The sequence below is a fragment of the Lissotriton vulgaris genome, chromosome 5 (assembly GCF_964263255.1).
Source record: "Lissotriton vulgaris chromosome 5, aLisVul1.2, whole genome shotgun sequence".
Taxonomy (NCBI): Eukaryota; Metazoa; Chordata; class Amphibia; order Caudata; family Salamandridae; genus Lissotriton; species Lissotriton vulgaris.
Window position 1 is genome coordinate 815,974,731 of NC_141693.1, and position 21,689 is coordinate 815,996,419.

Sequence of the window (21,689 nt, forward strand, 5' to 3'; positions counted from 1 at the left end):
GGAACTTAACATAGCGCACGAACAATTTCTTGTACGCTTGTTAACCCGACAAAGCTCTTAGACGATCTTCCTATTCTTTCAGATTACCTACCTGAACATTATTACAGGCATGTAAGTGAACGTCGGACCCCCTACTTTGTTGAACCTCACGACCTCTACCACAACCTCCCACCCCCTTTTTCTCACACCACGGCCCAAGTTTCTAACTGCATGACACACATGTAATGAATGCACATGACTCTTATTGTACCTTTATTTTGAACTGTATTGTGACGAGAATGATACACAACTACAGATTTTGACATTTATGTTTATTGTTATTTCTAGTGTCAATTCCCTGATGAAGGGCACGTTATGTTAATGCCCGAAATGCATTGGACACGCCTTGATATTGCCTGAATCTTAAAAGTAGATGATTTTGAAGAAAAGTGAAATGAAATAAGACAAACTGCAACGTAAATCATGAAATAAATAATGATCATAACGAACATTGAATGAAAGTGTTTTCTTGGATCAAGGGAACGCAATAAAAGTGTGTGCCAATCAGGGATGACACCAGAGCCCATCTGGTCTCACATATCAAACAACTGTAGGGCATGTCATAATTGCAAGTAGAAATGGGAGGTGTCTATTTGTGGTTGCGCTGCAGTGTTTTGAAGGATTTCAACCCCACGCATCCAGAGTATTGCCTATTGTGGAGATGCCTATGAGATCCCATTTATAGATCCTGAATAATGTCTTAACCTCTGTGCTGCAATGAGGATACTCCCAATCTCACATACGTTCCGGAATTCTTTAATAGATGATACAGCTCTCAATGCATTATGCTCCCTCCTCCAGCCAGTGAGTTACTGCCAGTGGACCGAACCCCCATGAACAGTCCCATCACTACAGAACAATAACACACTTTCTTAAAGTGATATTAATCTCCAGTAGTAGATCACAACATATCACCCTTTTTATCACGAAAAGCTGGCTACAAATGTCAATATGTGAAAAAATAAGTTTCAATTGTAAACCATAAATTAAAAAAACTCATCTTGCACATTCTTGCAGGCAACTTAGAGGTCTCTGGATTCTGGGTGTTCTTACCAACCTCTTGGTATTACCATTATCATTTCTGAGACCATTTTCATTCCTAAGACTTACTCTATTACTGCTACCTTCCAAATTGTCATCACTTGGAGCAGGAGTGTGAAGACTGTCATACGATCCTGTTTTTTTTAATATTAAACAGTGGTCCTTGTTAAAACAAAAAATGTTGAGAATGAATATAGAACACACTGGATTCTATATAGTCTACCCAGCCGGATAGACAATTTTAATGCAAATAAATAAGTTATCTGTCCGAGGACAGTTGCAATATCCAGTCGGATACAGTCCTGTATCCAAAACAATACACAAAGGTGTGGCAAGGTGATAGGTGACAATTTAAACACATAAATCAAAAAAGGAGAAAAAACAAAATATAAAACAGTCAGGCGAAACAGAAAGGAGGCTTGCTCATAGGTATACATAATGCGACAAGCTAAATAAGTAACCACAGATGTAACACATTGAGGATGCAATTATTCATGTGTACGCTGTTTTCGGAGGTCGACGATGTTTCGATCCCTATCTATAGATAACTGGGATCATCATCAGGGCATGAATTACTGTAGGCCTGAGATATCACTGTTGCATGCAAACCAACATTATTGAAGAAATGGGGGGAAAAAAAGAAAGGGGGAAGAAGAGAAGAAACATGGAAGAATTAACACTTGAGAATTATTGTTGCATGTTTTTAGTCATACTTTTTATATCCACACTCAACTGAGAGAATTGGAAAAATGCCAAAAAGAATCCAAATTAAATTACTGACTTGATGTATACACTTGTGTGGGGGGCGAGAGGGAGTCGGAACCGGGTGTGGCTATTTGCAAGTGAGTGAGCCAGGGAGCAGCAGCCCAGTATGGGGAGAATGCACTGTGTGCAAGGGGGAGAGTTATAGTGTGTGATCTAGCCATGAGGGGCATTGGGCACTACCAGTAGTACATAGGAACCCATGCGGTGTCTGGGGTCATAACATGCTGGACTTGCATTAACCAAAGGATGCACAGATGAAAAATGAATTACACAAGAAGGATGCAGTGAGAACGAAACGGCCAAGCCGAGAACTAATATAAGGAGACACAAGGTCACGGTGAATTAAACAAGTGATAACCGCGACGGGCTTACAGCGATACCAGTGATGCATGGGAACAATTTGCGGTGCCTGGGGTGACAACGTACTAACCTCGCAATCAACCCGAATTTGCGCGAAGTGAAAGAAACATATTGGTAGGTCGGTGAAAACGAACAGGCAAAATTTACCTATTATTGTGAGGCACACTGACAAGGTATTTTGTGAATCGGAGGGAAATAACTGTAGCGGACCCTGAGGTTGGCAGGGTTCTGGGGAATTAAAAATGATTATAAATTGGTGGACAGAACCAACGTGCAGTGAATAGGAGGGCAAGAGGAAGGAATAATACCTGATGAGGAATTTCCGGGTCCTGGCGGGTTGCCGGTGACCTGAGGAGGCAAAAAACGGGGAATGTAACAACTTCCATAGCGAGGCGAACCTAGTATCACAGAATACAGAACCAACCACATACCTTGAATTAGACAATTGCCGGATGGCGCCAGTGGGCGGGGGATCTGGGGGCACTTGAATGGTGCAGCGTAACAAAGGAATCGGCAGCAGGGATCGGTAAATACCGTTATCCAGCCGTTCTGCGGATCATAGTAGCCTGTGCACAGTGGTTAAGGATAGACTAAAGGACATGGGGAATAGAGTGCCTATAAACCCACGTGTCTAAAAGGAATAGGAAGTGTGCTTGTAACGGAAGTTCCGTAGTGGCAAGTCAGGGGCCATCTTGGGTGTGGGTCGTGGTAGGGAAGGGGTGGATTACCATGCGGGGACAAGGAAACATGGATGGCTAGTGGATAGTAAATCAAAGGGATTTCTACAGTGGAGTCATGGCTGGTACGGGAAGTGTATTAGAATTGGCAAATCCTATGTAGCAAGTCGGCAGCCATCTTGGGTGTGGGTCGCACACAAGACAATGAAGTTAACACAAAGATACCTGTTGTTGCCAGTCGTAGGCTAGCAATGGTGCGGATCACAGTAGAGAATGTAAGACTACACAGTTACGACAACTTGGCAATTAGTGAATTATGTAAAATATTTACAGTGAGGTTGCTAGCTAGTAGGAAACTTAGTGCATAATAACAGATTTCATAACCCAATGGAGACAATTAATACCAATTAAACATTGTTCAGGAAGGCACCAGTTATGGTTTTTCGTGGTTTTACAAAAGGGTAGTCCAGTCCTCGGTCCTTTTGAGGCCATTTTTCATACTCTGAGTGCGCAGAATCCACTTTAGCTCCTCTTTGTTCAATAGCCGCGCAATATCAGCTCCCCTTGGAAATATCCTTCTTGACTTTGACTGATTTTTTATTCTGTTCTCGCCTATAGAACTCTTCAATTGTTTTTTCTACCTGTTCAAGTAGTTTTCTGCCCTCGGTAACTGAGCTTGTCTCTCTTATTTATTTCTCAATGTCAAGTATTTCTTACTCTAGGATTTTCAAAGCTTCTGTGGCTGTATCAATGCCTAAGACCATCCAGTGTCTAGAACAAGTTGAACCTATATAGCTGAAGCTGTTAATATATTTGGGGTTATCAGTGAAAACTCCAGGGATGTTGCACACCTGGAGGCCCAGAGGTATCACGTTTGCTTTTAAATAATCAGTGAGCATACGTATCATGAGTTGTAATCTTACAATCTTTTTCTTGTTTTTTCTAATTGTTAACTAAGGGGCATAGTGGCTATACCTCTGGCTTCTGTGGAATCTGTGAAAAGTGAAGGACCTTCAAGTATTTTTTTGATGTAGTCATCAGTGTAGAGGAGTGCAAGATCTGACATAATACTTAGTGGGGAAAAGAAAGGTAACAGGAGGTACCCACTGGAAACCAGGGGAAAGGAGCTAGCCAACCCATGCAATCCTGCGATTACGCTCAATATGCTTATTTAGAGACAAGGGAACCCTAAAAGGTAGGCAAGGACCTAGGTTAACAATTTTTTATACTAAACACTGGTCCTTGTTAAAAAAAATAATTTGAGAATGAATATAGAACACACTGGATTCTATATAGCCTACCCAGCCAGATAGACAATTTCAATGCAAATAAATAAGTTATCTGTCCGAGGACAGTTGCAATATCCAGTCGGATACAGTCCTGACTCCTGTATCCAAAACAATACACAAAGGTGTGACAAGGTGATAGGTGACAATTTAAACACATAAATCAAAAAAGGACAACAAAACAAAATATGGAACAGTCAGGTTCTGTGCCACCCACTACCTGGTCATCCTGCAACAACATGAAACCACTACACCCTTCATTACCACTATCAACTCCTTTACCACCCTGACTTTCTTCCACTTCCAGAGATGCCATACTTTGCTACTCTTCAGAGGATCCATCTCTCTCCTTTGACCAAAACCCAATGCTACTGATGGACTTCTCAGAAGAAGATTCTCCATGTAGTGGGATCCATGTCAGGTGTCGCCATTAGGCCACGTATATTGTGAAGGCTACTGATTCATCTCCTGTTGTTTCCCAATTGTGTGTATGGTGTTTAGCTAGTGTTGGGATGTTAACTTTGCTACAGTTAGACAAAAAATCCCCAACTGGTTCCCCCTTCCTACATTTTCAATATGTGAGCTCACAATTACCCACTTCCCCAACTTCAGAAAGGTCTGTCGCCCCCCTATTTCCCTCCCTGCTGCCAGTTTTAGTCTACACCGATGACTTGAACCAACAAGTATAGAAAAAACAACAAGACAAATTCAAGCAACACAATTGGGGGATAGCCTTGGACCTTCTCCAAATGAAGGATACAGACTCTAGAGAAGTCTTTCGCATTCCTACTGTAGTCACTGCTATCAAATCAATATTGAGCATTGTACATAAATACACTCCAACTTGAAGCAAAGCGAGAGAGGAAGAGTCTGTCCTCCGTAAAACACTGTGCTGTAAAACAGAAAATAAATGCTCCACTTAGAAATTATCATCTGAAGCTGATACCATCAATGGAAAATACCTATCATAAATTGTTATTGGAAGTTACTTTGACAAAACATAACCATCCTATAGCAAAGTATAACAATATTTTCTAGGAAAATTAGTCCCTAATACAGCAACTGTAAAAATCACATCTTGAACTGGCTTTGATATTGCAGCCCATGTACACGATGGTAGAGCAACAGTTATTGAAGATTATTACATGATTGAACCGTTGCATTGTAAAAGTACTAAACCATAGAATGGGTGCAACCGATTTTCGAGCATGTGTCCTTCAAATACATCACAATTATACATTTTACAGTGCGAGAAAATAACTTGATTCACAAGCTATCATACCAGACAGTTATTGTCACCTGTACTTCCAGTGCCAAAGAATGCTGCCTTCATCCTTTGCCGTCCACACTTCCCCAGAAATCACTGTTCACAAATTGAGGATTTTCATCAAATCACATCCCCTCTGTAAATAGAACTCAGATATATCCAGGTGGTATTGAATATCTGTGTACCACACCACACAGTTGATGATTCTGAGTAAATGTTTAAAATGATGCTCATGTTATCAACCACTGCAAGTGTATTCACAGACCTTCACAAGAGAACACAGTTTGTTAGATCCACAAGGGTTAGGTTGTAAGTGACAATTTCAGTGGTAGTAAGGCAAGGATAGTCAGCATGCAATTTCTACTGCGATCTTCACAAATATTATATATGAAGTTTGTGATGAGCACAATAGGAGTATGCATTTATGTACGATTAGGTGTCATGCAAGAATTCCAAGGCTATACAGAACCCTGATCAGGTTCTTGTAGAAGTTGTGTGAGGAGCTCATTCCAAAGTCAAATAACTAGTGGCAGAGGTGTTACATAGGTGGCATGGGTTTCTAGTACATGCAAGAGAAATAAGCCTCCCTGTCCTCCAGCTGGATAGTGAAAGACAGCCATACTTTGAGTGCAGTGGACCCATCATACACAAGTGCTCAAGTGCAACTGCACCTGATAGCCCAATGATAGCTGCACTCCACGTATAAGCTACTGTAGATCATTGCAGAGGCACACAAGGATAACGCTGTCTTGGGATCTCAGTAGTGGACAGAAATATCAGCAAGCTTTGTTGTATACCCATGAGTGCTACTGGGCTGCGCATGCTGCTTCTCTGGAATAGGCTTGTGAGATGCATAGGCAAAGCAGTATTTGTGTTTTCTGAGTTCAAACTCAAGTTATTCTTATTTGGAACGAGGTGCATTTGTAGACCTCAATTCAAGTGCCAGCATTTCATTATTGGAGGACACTGCTAGTCAGGAATGAGATGCAATGGCAGGACTGAACATGTATTTCATGAACAACAAAACTAAGGGTGCTGCAAGTAGCCAGAACTGAGGTGCATCACTTGGAAATTTAGTTAGATTGTAGCAAAGATGAAATATTAAATGTTTTTTCAGGTCAGGGATGAGGTACTCTGTTAGAGGTTTACAGAACTCTTATCAGTGGGATAGGATATGTTGGTGCTGGTTTGGACAGAGGTCCGTTGGAAGAGCTCTAGACAGATCAAGTCCTTGAAAAGCAGCAAGTGGTGAACTGTGCTGTAATAAAAGAATGAGGTACATTGCAAGGGCTACATGTGGATTTCAGCACTGTTATAAAAGGGGAATGATAGAGCTGTGTAACAAACCAGGATAACAAACGATTAGACTTTCAACCTAAACATGCTGGTACACTAGTATAATTAAAGTACTTTGTTGCACTCCTCATATCTATAGCATCTTTCACTTGTTTTTCTTGACAGAGTCCATTTGCTTTCTCTTTGTATGATGGGACAAGTCAGATGTGCAAAGAGACGGAGGAGCTCAAGATAGAAAAGGATGAGGAAAGGAGGAGGGAGAACATGTTGGAATGTTCCAGTTTTAATGTTGCCTGTTGCCTTATTATAAACAGCTACGTGTTGTTTACTCTCTGGGAGCTGTCTCATAGAAGATAACTTAAAGTGCTGGGAGAGTCACCAAGAGGGGCTGACCTCAAGATTTAATTGAAGATCTTTATATTCTTAGAATACCACAAACAATAAAACAAGAATGTGAGCATTGTTTAAATTAATTTTCCAGTGAGGTAACATTCTGCCTGTAAATCCTGGTTCTATTGAGGCCTTCCTTCAAAGGAATACAGGAGGTTAAAGTTTGCAAAGGCAACATTCCTCCCATCTTCTTTTCCTACCTTGTAGGGTATGGTTGAAGTTACAACACATAAACCACAAGTAAAGGAATATTGTAGACAGCTTTCAAGACCTCGCACCATTTTCTGTGATTCTGTAACATACATTTCCCTTTTGGTGATGATTTATGGACTGCTTGACTTGGGGACCATCTCAACAAGGGGAAATATGGGTTAGTAAATCCAGAATCCTTGCTCAGAAGACATCTGTCCTTCTGGACTCGTTTGATAAACTCCTGTCAACTTAGATCAGTTAGGTGGAATGAGCATGTTTTGCTGCATTTTATCGCATTTAGGATCACTCCTTTGTGATATTAGAGTTCTACTGTTGCATAGGCATAATCAGCTTGAAGATTTCCTGTTGGTGTTGCCTATGGTAACTGGAGTAAACATTCCACAGTTTTCTTTGCAGGCCTCGGACTCCTTAATTTCTTTATATGGCTTACTAGATCTCAGCATCATAGTTGGTGATCTAATTCATGTCTGCTTGAGCAGCTTACAGAATGTGCAGTCTGTCTGAGCCGAAGAAGTGGGTAGGAGGTAGGTTTCCCTAGCACGTGTCTTCCTTAAAGCCCTCGAGAGCCAAATGTACAAATACTTTTTTTTTTCTTTATTCGGATAAAATATCCATAAAAGCACAATTCATCACCACCAATGGAAAATACAGTACAAGTTTTAAAACGTATAAATATGCATTATCATCCAATACAAATACAGTGGCTTAGGTTCCGACTGAAAGGACTGGGGAGCGATCCTCTGCATAAGGATTTTTAAGATAGGACTTCAGCCAGGTGAGGACCATTCGTCCCAGAGCCATCGATGTGAGTCCATCTAACAAGATTTGGTGATCCACAGTGTCGAATGCTGCGGACAGGTGCAAAAGCACAAGCATTGCTGATGCTCCTGCGTCCACAGTCATTCTTACTGACTCTGCCACCTCCAACAGCGCAGTCTCAGTACTAAAAGCGGACCAAAAAACGTACTGCGTGTCATGCAAAATGTCATGCCCTTCAATAAAATTAGGCAGCTGGCTCTGTACCATCCTTTCCGACATCTTTGCTGGTGCTGGCAGTAGTGAGATCGGGCGATAGTTGTTAAGCTCTCCCGGAACCACATTGGGCTTTTTTATAAGGGGTAATAACAACGTATGTCTCCATACATCAGGGAAAATGCCCATGGATAGTGAGGTGTTCCATATATGATTCAGAGCGGGATTCATCAGGTGAGCCAGAGCCCTGCACAATTTAGGGGGGCACGGATCCTCCGAGGACCCTGACTTACATCTCAGGATCCCTGCTAGGCATTCCTGTTGGAAGATAGGGAGAAATTTCAAGAAAGTATCTTTGGTATTTCGGATTCCCACTTCTTCTGTTTTACCTGTTTCCATCACCTTTGTGAGGGTGTTATAGACTTTCAAGATTTTACTATTAAAAAAATATGATAGCTTTATACACAATGAGGGGGATGGCTGTATCGTGCTTTCAAGCTTCGCTGGCTTGATAAAGGAGCTGACTATCCTAAAGATTTCCTTGCCTCAAGGATCTTGTTCTCTTCTGTCGATCTGTTGCTATGGTGGTGACTCCATTGAAAGTGGTAAATCTTTGTTAATGTTTTATGCCAAGCAAATGTATGGATGGGTTAAGCTGAGAAATTCTAGAATCCATCCACTCAGAGGATAGCTCACAGTCTGAAGAAAACCGCCAATGGACACAATAGATAGATTCCACTGCACACCCTTAGGAATCTCCCTTTGAGTTGCCTCCTTCATTGTTTATGAAGCACAGTGCTCTTTTAAAAGGGGGAAGTAATACGTTACCAAAGAGAGGAAGTACTATGCTTCTAGTCAACTTTATTTTGCTATCTCAGTATCCATGCAATGTGGTAGTAAAATTCGCTCCACACTGCAGTCATAACTAGAGGACAATAATGAATGTACTTCTCATTAGTAGTTTTTTTGTTAGCCATGTTGGCCGACCCCCTCAGATTTTGTTCTGCTTTTTCAAGAACAAACTCCCAAAAGTAGTAATTCACTATTGAGAACAAATAAAACCTTTGAGCCAGATGTGCAGGGAGTTTTCTGCCTGTGGATAGGAGTCACTGAGTGGTTTCCCTGCCCTAGACTCTTATGTTGCACCTAGACGTCTAGAGGAAGGAAATTTAGTGATGGTCACACTGCTCTAAAAAGCGCAAGGCCACAATTCTATAGTAGACAACCTCACAGGTCCGAACTTTCCAACAGCGAGCGAGATGTGGTTCTTCTGGCATCAGAAAACCAGTGTTTCCCCCAACTAGGGCAGGTGAGCTATGCGTTTCGTGGGGCTGGTGCACTGACATTTCCCAACAGTGCTCCGGCTCCACTAAACTCTAAACAACGTCCATGGGCCCAGACTGGAGAGACAATGGCAGGCACGTTGATGTTCAACTCCTGGGCCTGGGTCTCGGTGTTCAAATGCAGTGGCGGCTCCTCCATAGTGGCATGGGGGCATCGCCCCACAGCTTTCTCGCAGTGCGAGAAGAAGAAACATAAAATGGTAAAACTACCATTTTTATGTTTCTGCTTCTCGCACTGTGAGAAAGCAGAAGTGCCTGGTTGGGGGCGGGTGGGTGGGCAGTCCTTCTCAAGGTCAGGGGGGAGTGGCTTGCCCACTGTTGTAGGTACTGACTGTTTGGTCGGCCCCTTTTTAGGTCTCTCCTACGCAGTGGCATGTGCTGCAGAGGAAAAAGACCTTTAGAAATCAATTCTGTTTTGCAGTCAAAAACGTGCATGCATTGCATTGCTTTGAATGGCAACGCGTACACGTTTGGCGATTCCCTTGCGGGAACGAGCTTTCAAACCATCTGTTTGTAATTAACAGATGGTTCCTGCTCGCTTTCGCAAGGGAAACAGGCTCAGGCCCCCTCCTCTCTCCCCTCCCCCTGCTGCTTCTCGTCAAACCTTTTTTTTTTTTACTTTGAGTGCAAGGCGCGCACGCTTGTTCTTTTTACCTTCCCCGTATCTTAGCTCCCTGTGTTCCTCCTTCCCACTCTCTGGGGTTTTCTTAGCCCTTCACTTTCCATTCTGTCCTCCTGTTTTTGATCTCACTGCCTATCTCCGTCTCTCCCTACCCGTCTCTCACCCTCATTCCCCCGTTTCCACTCTCAGTACAACTCTCCCCCTTTCTATTTTAATTCCCAGTACTCGCTCCCTTTCAGCCGGTGGGGCATCTCCCTCTCCCTGTCCCCGCCTCTGCAGCACTCACAGCGCTGGCTGCAGTCAGGGCTCTTACCACTGACGAGACCCGCCTGCTCCGCTGTCAGGCTCGCAGCCCTGCCATGGAAGAGGGGGAGGCCAACGGGGAAGAAGAAGGATCTGTGACCTCCCCCGGGGCACAGGTAGGTAATGGCCTGGTGCACCCATAGACTGGGCCCCCTCTCTGTACCCCTTGCCTTCAGCACCCCTCCCTACCCGGAGCACCTCTTCACTCTGTCTGCCCCGTTACCCATGCTTAGATAGCAGACTCTCCTCCCCTGGGGTGCACATTGATGATGTTTCCGGACCCGACCATCGGTCTCTCAAAAGGGGAGGATATTGGTTTAACAATCACTGCTCATTTCATCCTCCTTTAACGTTTCTTTCCCCTCCATTCATACAAAGGCATCAGGGCCAGCATCTTCATCGTAAAAATAGCGCTTCTTGTTGTTTTATTTGTGTTGAACCGTTAGCCTCAGAGTGACGCATTTATGGTTAGTTATCGAGGTCATCCCATCAGCGGCGGCCGGCTTTCTACTTTTAAATAACCCTGGGCAAAGCACTACGCTACGCTTGCGTAGTTTGCGAAGTTTACGCTACTTCGCACTACGGGAATTGCACGTAGCACAGTGCAAACACGCATAGCATAGCGTAGCGGTCATTTTTTGCTTGCTCACCGTCCTCAAAGTTAAGTTGGCGACAGCAAGCAAGCAAAATGGCATCCCGGTGAGTCTTTTTCCTCGTTCGCGATCAGCAATATCAAGTTGCCGATCCCGAGCCTGGAAAATAAACTTCCCGGCAAGCTTCTCAACGCAGGGAGGTCAGGTTTCTCATTGCGAGTGGTCACGTATGCTCGCAACCGCTCGCGATCAGAAACTACCAGTCCGCGTTGAGAAAGCTGCCGCTCGATTAAAAATCTACTTGAGCGTCAGTAAAAGACATCTCACACTGTGCAAGATGCTGCTAATAGGGCAAACTCCCCCGTCTAGTCCAGGAATCAAATGCCATAGCTGCTTTCCCTTCAGGACCCTTGAACTAGTTTGAGTCAGTAGGAATTCTTTATAATGCTTGTGTCCTGAGGTCCTTTGGGACCTTATAAGTGTTTTTTTATGCAGCACATTATCCTTGGTGCAACAACATCAACTGCTGCATGGCTAAACGCTTATAAGGTCCCAAAGGCGTGACCTATTGGCTCTGCCAATGCTTGTTCTCTATGTAGGCTGCTGCATGCAGCCTACATAGAGAAAATGGCCCTGCTGGGGTGTTCTCCTCTGCGCCTCACCAATCACAACACTGCCATTGCAGAGTTGTGATTGGCTTAGGGGAGGGGAGGGAGGCTGCCTGTGGCTGCTTCCTGTTGGGACCCCACCACTGCCAGGAGCCGAGACAGTGCGGGACTCAGTTCCCGGTAAGGTAGGTTTAAAAAAGAAAATTAAAACACCCCCACATGTGACCCCTACCCACGAGTCCCCTCCATGTGACTGCCATGTTCCACTGGTCGCGACTGTCCCTCTGGCAGAATTCCTCCTTGCCTCTCTTGTTTGCCTATCTGCCACGTTATACAGCAGTGCCTGTTTACTACAGGACTCCCGAGTTGAGAAGCACTGGCAGATAGCAGATGTAACAATTAATAACCTGTCAAGGCTGATGGATAGGACAATAAATATTCCAGCACACATCTCTCTGGTGTTTTTTACCTTCCCCATTCTGGGGCAGAGGGGGTCACAAGACTGAATTGGCTTCCCCGGAGAGAGATGGAACTGTCTCATTAGCGTCTCTCTTTCACGACATGCCTCAGAGATGATAACTCCCCTGCTCATCGCAGGGCATGCCGGGATGATGAGGCTGCATTTTCAAGGCACCTGGGCAGCCAGCTTGCAGGAGGGAACACGAAAGAAGCAGGGCTCGAGCCTCAGTCCCATTGAGTGGATTCGGTGAATGATGGGTGGGGTGAAGGGAGTGAGAAGCATGCAGAGCAGTAGGGAGGGACAGAGGGTGAGACGCCTCAAAAGCAATTGAACAAGCCCAAGATAGAAAGACTGTGAAAGAAAGCATGGAAGATGTATAAAAATGGGAAGGGAATTCTCAGAATTTGATCTTGCTGAATGGCTTTTTCAAAACTATTTAGTGAAAGACATAGGTGAGAAAATTCCACCAACAGGACGTTAGGCACTGAGGCACACATTTCTCCACTGTTTCTGATAGCAAGGTATGTGTATTTGTATAAACTGGGTGGCTAATGTTGAGGGACCAAATGGTGGCATTAAATATATTGGATTCATACATTTCTATGGTCATTCACGTTCAAATCCTGTTGTTGGTCTTGGTATGAGTGTACGCTTAATGTTGACGCTGTCATTTTATTATTTGTTAACACACACATGCCACGTGGTGATATTCCAACTCTGCCCAAACTCCCTTTAAAAGCTGCTGCTGCCCCACTCGCTGTAAACACGTTATCGTCTATAACCAACATCCACGGTAATGTGTACTGTGTCAACACTGATGTCCCATAGTGGACACCGTATGACCTCACAACATTAATTTAGGGCCGGGCAAACACAAGATGTGTCCTGCATTTCGTCCTCGCAGTTACTTGTGATTAAAACAGCAGGAAAAGTACGCTGAACCTGGTACCGGCTTCTCTTATGTTGGGTTGTGTTCTGTTCAGTTGTGCGGTATTTTGAGGTGGTATATTATGTGACATTTTGTTATGCTGCTTTAAACTATGCTATGATGTGCTATGTTAAGTTACTTAAACTATACCATGCTTTCTTATGCTATGCCGAGTCATTTGTTATGGTAATGTGTTGTGACGTGTCACATTAACCTATGGTTTTTTAAGTCACAGTGTGCTATACTGAGTTGTGGTATGTTATCTTGTTGGGCTTCGTTGAATAATGTTATGATATGCTTTGCTGTGTTTTGCTATTCTGCTGTGCTATGCTTGTTAGGATGAGTTATCCAATGTCAAAACTTCAAAATCCATGAATAGATTTTAAATTACCCTCCCTTTATTACATAGTGCTGGGTCAAAACCAAAGTAACCCTTTGCTTCTCAAATTTGTTAACACAAAGCATTTAATATCACTACATTTACACGTCTCATTTCTTTAGTTCTTAGAAGCAGAGTTGATGCAACAGCATGCACCCTACTTTTCATAATATTGGCAAATACGAAATCAAGATTTGTTTTATTAACTGTTAAGCTATACGGTTTTTAATTGAGAAGTTGCACATCAAGTCTAATAATAAAGTGATCAATTAGAGACTCCTACACAACCTGTAGTATTATAATTATACACCATTAAGACTTACACAAAGTCAAGTCTCACATTTAGGCATCAAGAAGTGTTACACAAAGTGTAATCCTACAGCTATACACCAGGAAGATTTATACTTTATGTAATATTATAGTTATGTGCAAGGAACCGATAGTTATTGTACATTTATACTTAGTTACTAGTAAAGCTTACACAGAGAATATCCTTATAGATATACAACAGGAATAGTTATTGAGTAGTCTTATACACCAGCAAACCATATACAAATTATAAGATTAACGAAAACACCTGGGAGGTGATGAACATAGAAGAGAGACATACAAGGTTGTGCTGGTGTTTGACAGGGACATAGCAAGGCAATGAACATAGAAAGGAGATGTACAGGGGTGTGATGCTGCTTGACAGGGAAATAGCAAGGCAATTAACAATTGCTTTATTAACCTTCCTGCTTTCTCCAATTTGCTTGACAATGCACCATTTGTCCACTCTTTTTCAAACTTTTCTCGGTGGAGAACTTCGCCCAAACCTTCCGTAGGTTATTTGGGCTCGCTCACTACGCAAGCTTGCTGCAGTGCAGTACAATAATTTTTTTCCACCACACCACTTTTAGATCTCACCAGCCGCCACTGTTCAAATGACAACGGACTGGCGAGCCAAGTAGCGCCCGAGGTAAGCAGTGTTTATAGCCCTCTGCTAGCCAAGATTTGATGCCAGAACCATTCAGATCGTCTACAGCATCCAAGAGTGTATCTGCTCCTTCAATTCTGAATCCCGCATTTCTGGAAGATGCCGTAAACCTTGTCCTTGTTCTGAATACATTTGCCCAGAAATGAAAACATATGATTTGGAGGACCTGCACTCACTAATGAAGCAGTGTAAGTAGGTTGATATAATACTCCACTGTGGAAAAAGCCCCGAAGCTTAATGCAATCCAACAAGTCCAGTGAGTGGTATTCATGCATTAGCAAGGCGAACTTTCTGAAAGTGGTCTTTGTGGACATTTTGTTGTTGCTTGATTAAGCAAAATTAATATGCAATTACACATACTTACTCAAAAGTCAAAACCTACATTTGGCGATATACTTTATATGTGTCTTTGTATAAATTCAGGACGCATAGACATGATTTGCCCTAAAAGAAAAGATCAAGCAGCAAAAGTGCATTCTCGTTGTGCACCTTCCTGTTCACTTGCTCTAGTTTTTTGCTAGTAGCAGCTCGTAATTACATGATGTGGCGTAATAGCATTATTTCAGGATTTTGTTGTGTAGCAAGAGTAATGCAAATTTACTGATATAGACAAGATTACTCCAGTGTAATGTACATTTTGCACAGAGAATCCACTATCTCCTGATGCCTAGATGTATCTGCATTCATCCAAATGTTCTATATCTTTTCTTTGTCTCACTGAGGTGCACATTAGCAACAGCTGCTTGAAATGTACAGTGGAAGCAGATCTGGTTTATGAATGTTGTTCCATATAAATAATAATTTACAAATGTCGCGAAAACACATGCATGCAAGAAAAGAACACAATGCCATTAAAAGCATACAACAATCCAAATGTCTATGAATGCTAGTGCACCATAGCAGACAAAATCAGAGGACCGGCTATATGCTAATTGGATGGCAGAATTGACTGAATATTGATTCCTACTTTGTTTTCTAGGCTGCTTCATAGAAGGCAAGTTGCGTCCATTCGGTTCAACAACTAGAACGAAGAAATGCATGAGTTGCTCCTGTTCCTCATCAGACATAGAATGCTGTTCCCTGTAAGTGTTATGAAAAACAAGAACAAAAAAATGCAGATTAACATGTATGGATTTATTTCATGATGTCCAGAAGGAATGCTGTCGCTGCTTCATAGTGGTAGATTACATTTTTCTAGCGCGCTACATTAGATGAGTGGATGAGTCTCCATTTGTTCCTCTAAGGCAGAAGTGTTCATACCGGAGGAGGGAGGGGCGGCACCCCCTGGGGGTATGAATTGACCTCAGAGGGGCACTAAGCACTGTTCAAGAGGAGCACCATTATAAAAGGAGTGATGGGCTGTTAGGTAAAAAGCAGAATGGCAGTGAGGCACTCTATGATGGGCCGTCAGTAGCATCTTTTGAAGTGGCGGCTGGTCACAATTGAAAGTGGTAGGGCGTAAAAGTTTTAGATGAGTGCCCGGTGGAGAGTGAGCCTAGGGTACGAGCCTGACTGCTATAAGAGGGACTTATCATCATTTTTGTAATCCCTGCGACAACCCCCCAGAACTCAGCTAACCCCGTCTATCATGATTCAGATGCTGATGCAGCCGCTGTGTAATATCTGAAAAAAGTCCAGGTGACAATGGCGAACACTGCACAGAGATGGTACCCTAACCACCGAAGCACACACCGTAATGGACAGGCACACAATGCATGCACATGCAGGTAATTAGCCAGGTCGATAACAACAAAATAAATGGAGACGATTTACAGCCTGAAAACAAGGGAGATATGCAGGGAAGAAGCCCAAAGACAAGCTATGTGACCCAAGAATACCACCCACCATGGATGCATTGAGAAAGTAGTATGCATGCAAAATAAATGGCATATGAAGGTGGGCCTGAATAAACAAAAAACGGAATAAACACGTTTGTGAATCAAATAAATGAAGTTACCAAGCAGGAAAGAAACAATTTAAATGCTAATTTAGAGTGTGAGACTCCATACCATTCTAGCTGCTGTCAGAACATTTCAATATAAGTGACATCACACAGCTGGGCACTTACCAATGCTAAACATCCCATCCTTAAAATACAATAATCTGCAATAAAACCAGAATCTCTGGCAAAACAATCTGTGTGACAACACCATGTTAATCTTTAAATAATTCTCACTCTGGTATTTTAGAAGAAGCCCTGGCGCACACGGTTGTGTAACTGTGGAGTGCGGTTTACATTCCACTCGCTCAAGAAACGGAGGTTCTCATACACTTAACTTCCTCACACCAGTGGCATCCACACCGTTCAGACAGCAGCTGCCATCAGCAGATGTCCACTTTTCTATCCCTTTTAATCCCGTCAGAATCACGGTTCTTTCGTGGTCTGCCGTTTACCTTTCACCAGTTTGCCGCTTGTCTGGAAACCATTGAAAAGGTCCGATTTTTTTTTTTTTTAAAACATTTTATTTAATGCAACATCGGTTATCATGACAGTGGCACTGGTTACATATCCAGGTTATAATCATATATTTAGCAGGTGATTCACAATGAATATATACTCAGTTATGATCAGGCAGACAGTGCATCAGTTCCACAGCCATAAAGGCAGAAATAGATAAGGCGAGAAGATAAAACGGACTGATTACATATCTTTCGGCAACAGAGCTGCAATTCATAATGTGCTTATTGCATGTCATTTAAATACCTAGCGAATATATCAATCTATTTACTCCCTCGAGGAGACTGCCCTGCAGCCCCCAAACGTCACCAAAACATTACACAAGACATGAGGGCACGGCCGGCATTACGGGTGGTGGGGAAGCGGGATAAATAAAATAAATACAATTTAAAAGTCAAACTTACCTTCTTCCCGCCTTCACCGACTCCGAGACTCCACCAGATTACCGCCAACGCCGTCCAGTTCTTACTTTCGAATTCCTCGTCGTCACGCAGGAAGGATGCAGGCAGCCTGCCTTCACCACAGCACAGCGCTGTGATTGGTTCGGCCGGCTGCCCCGACACCACGTGATTTCTCTGTATGCTGCAGCATACAGAGAGCAGGGAGAGTGGGAGGGGTTACTCAAGGGCAGGGGGGAGCGGCTTTCTTAATACAGTTAATACTGTCTGTTTGGACAGCCTCTGTGAGGCTGCCCAAACAGACAGTATTTACAACAGTGGGAAAGCACTCCCCCCTGCCCTCGAGTAACCCCTCCCACTCTCGCAACCAGGAGGAACTTCATCTTTCTTGCTGTGCGAGAAGGCAGTTCTCTACAATTTGTTTCTGCCTTCTCGCACGGCGAGAAAGCAGTGGGGCGGCGCCCAAACGCCCCCATGGAGGATCCGCCTCTGATCTTTTGTCACTGTTATGACCTGGGGCTAGGAGGTGGTTTTAAGGGGCGGCGAAGGGGGGAGGCAGATTGTAAGGGGCAAGGCGCACCCCCGTTTTGGATCACACTGTGGATGATACTTTCACACTTTAGGGAGACCAGGCTGCAAATAGCATGTTTGCAATTGTAATTGAGTGCAATTTTGAAAGGAATACGTAAACATAATACATAATAGTAACATTTGAATTGCTAATTATGTTCAGTGCTGGCAGTTTTTAAAGAATTGTGTGAAAATAAATTGACATTCTGGGCGTTCCTAATAAAAAATTATTTAGAACATTTGAAGAGCACTGTAGGAAAGTGGAATCTGACTAAATGGTTACCCCAACTTTTTTCCTGGTGTTTTGCTGGTTTTCATCTTAGTTGGCCTGGGGCCCTGCTATTCAGGGCCCCAGACTGTCTGCTTTCTCTATTAAATGGACTCCATGTACTTTAGGTACATACCAGATTGGTTACTGGGTTACTCTTGTGAGCCCCTGTATAGTGTACCATAGGTATCCAGGGCATAGGTGTACCCTAGGCCTACCAGGGGCTGCAGCATGTATTGTGCCACCCTGGTTTGCCTTCCAAACTGACACCACAAGTCTGTTCACATAGCCTGGGTAAGGTGGTGTAATCAGCCCTTACTTAGATATAGTATACCTATATCTACCTTATATATTGACACATATGCACCTATAAGTCACTCCTATGGTAGGCCTCGACAATCCTGGAGGCAGAATGCTTGGTTTTATGTGAGAGGGTGCCCTAGCTTGAGCTGAGCCCCTCTGCAGCTTTCGTAACCATCTCCTTATAGATGTTCTATGATATAGCCATACCATATACTCTTAAGTGCATTATAATCCTCGCGGCTAATGCTAACTTTGGTTTAGCTTTATCAAAACATGTCGTGTAAGGTGTCAAACACTTTGGAATAATACCCCTCCACCAATTCTGGCGGCGGGGGTAGCATTCCACCCTTCTAGACGTAAAAGACATGTATGTTACTGCTTTACCCGGTTAAAGTTAAACAGAGCCTCAGCATCACAAAATGGATGCTGCTGCCACAGACACGAGTCTGACCTCCTGTTGCTGGGGGAAACTCCGGCAAGGGTGGCATGGACAATAGGTTTCCTGTCCAGGGAGGTGCCAGCACCTCCCCAGACAGGGGTTTTGTGTATTGGAGCAGGGAGGGCTGCATTCAGTGAATGCATCTTGACACTGCCTGGGGCACACAAGGTGCTCCATGCATAGCCCGGTTCAAACCAGTTGCTGGGGCACTCCAGCCCCAGCTCTGGCATGAAACTGGACAAAGGGAAATGGGTGTAACCACCCCCTTCTCAGGTCCACCCATAGGAGGGACCTAGGCAGGTAATCCAGCCCCATCCTTAGTATAAGTATAGGACCTGTGTCCCCAGGACTTTAGATTATCCTGGAAAGAAACTTTGATACAGAACTCTTGGACCTTCGACATTCTATTCTGACTAGAAGACGGAAGACATCTCCCTTGTGGTCAAGGAGTGACCACCCTGTTCAAACAGGCACCAATAGCAACTTTGCCAGTTTGCAGTTTCAAGGCTCCCGTCAGAATCCGAAGACTCTGCAACTCAAGAACTAGACTTCTAGACTTCTCTGAACCTGATCCATACCCACAGCAAAGCTGAGACCCGTGGCAGACACGAGAGATGTGGGACCGGACATCTTGGATATCCTACATTTTGCTACCTGCACTCCTTTTCTGAGGCCTCAGTAAGTTGTGCATTGGGGTACGAGAAGTCCTAGTCCAGTGCATCATTTGACCTGAAGCCCAGGCCCCCACACTCTGCGAGTGTACCGTGGGCCCCGCCTTCACATTTGTGCTTGACACGTCTTCCTGGTTCCTTGCCCGTTGGATAGTGAGCCCCCTGAATACGCCATCTTGAATCTAACTTTAATCCTGGTTGCTCCAGGCTTGTCCCAGCTTCTCTGAAAAGGAGAAGCACCACAGATCTTGCTGGTCTGCAACAGAGCCAATCTTGACATCCTGCATGGGTTGCAGTTACCAAGGCTTGTTGGATCCAATCTGGATACTGATGCTGCAGTCATCTAGATACATTGTGATAAAGCTTGAATCCAGCTCCTGGTTATCGTCGATGCCTCCTGGACCTCGTGGCTGAAGAGACAAATTCACCTTCTTCACCTTCAAGCACGCAACATCGCCTGGTTCCTTCCTGGTTCCTTCCTGGTCACTGGCTAGTGACCCAGACTCTGTTCCCTCCACTTTCAGGTTCTTCACATCCCTCATCCACCCTTGGATGCACCCAGACACTTTTCCTCTGGTCGCCTGCAGCACTTCTTTGCAGCTCTCCATAGAAAATGACAACGAAACCCGACATCCAAAGACACCTATGCACTGGCTTCCCTGGGTGATGTAACACGAGTACTCCGGTGCTCCCATGGGTCTTGACTCTCGAAGTGTCCTAGTTTAAAAGGGTTCCATCCTAGTCCATTCGGAAGTGGCCTTAAACAGTAACTTTGTAACTTCTTTGTTTCCCCATTATAAGTCAATGGTAACTCGCAACTGTGTTTAGACACTGCTCGAGTCTCCTGTGGGCCTCCTACTTCCTAACCTTTGGTTGTTTAGTGTAGCCCCAGCGATTCTACAGGCCCTAGGCCTGCTTTCTAACTTTCACATGGTACTTATACCGCTGTCTTAGTATATGGTTAGTGAGGCCCCTAGGGCATAACGTATACCGTGCAACTTATTGTGTATTAACTGTGTGACTTGTATTGTATTTTTACCTCTGACCTCATAAAGAGTGCAGAGGGGTTGTGTTTAGATTAAATACATATATATTTGTGGTGTCCTTTCATTTGGTATTCAAGGGATTATATATGGTAAAACAACTTGCTTAACTCGCCTACTGAAGTCTTAGCCTAAAGACTGCTGGTTCATGCTACCACTAGGATAGCTTTCTATAAGGTTGACTTTACAACCACCATCAATAAGGGTCGATTAGACTGGTACAAGGTGCCCACTAGAACTAGTGGACATCATATGCCAGGCTAACGTCTACCATTGGTGTGCAGCATTTGGGATAAGAGCTTGCAATTTGTTTTACCAAATAATCTTGTAATATCATCTGAAAGATTATATCAAGGTACCTGTAGGTACATATAAATCAAGTCTTAGATATACATAAGTTCTACTGAACTTAGTAGTTGTAGGTGGTAAGGGCCTAGCACACCCTGACTACAACTCCTAGAGAGGTTCTAGTAGGAAACCATTTAGTGTAGGTAGGTGCACACACCACACCTCACTAGAAAATGTCCTTGGAAGCAGGCCCTAGTGGACCTCTTCAAGAAGAAACCCAGAGGGTGACTTCTAAGTATGACTCATTCACTTTTCATGAACTGAGAAGCCTGTGTGCAGTCAGAAAGTTGAGACAAGGACAGAGTCCAACCTTTAACCACCTAGTAGATATCTTAGTGGCTCATGATGTAGAGAATGAATCAGACCCAGGTAACCAAGGGGGTAGACACGGGGGCCATCTCTCAACAGAGGAAAATACCACTGGAGATGATCCATTGGTCTCTGATGAGAATGATGACCAGGATGCAGCTGATGAAGTTCCCCTGGGCAACACAGGACTATCTGGAGGTGGAGAGGGCCATGGTAGGCCACATTCTAACCTTCCAGATAGACAGTGGAACCAGCAGGCCCAGATGACTGGCCAGTGGTTCTGATCATTCTGATTCCCCAGTAGGGTCCGGTGCCCCTGCTATGAGGAGGATGACTTCCCCTCAGAGGAGAGAGCACAAAGCTA

General features: G+C 43.9%; 1 protein-coding gene across 2 annotated transcripts in view; it reads left to right on the top strand.

Moving 5' to 3' along the window:
• LOC147711627 (beta-microseminoprotein-like) overlaps positions 1-21,689 on the top strand; it is a 350,695-nt gene that overhangs the window by 231,545 nt on the left and 97,461 nt on the right. For both annotated transcript variants that reach the window (XM_086922301.1, XM_086922300.1), the window contains exon 3: positions 15,498-15,600. In XM_086922301.1, coding sequence (XP_086778427.1) covers positions 15,498-15,600 — 103 coding nt within the window. The remainder of the gene's footprint in view (positions 1-15,497; positions 15,601-21,689) is intronic.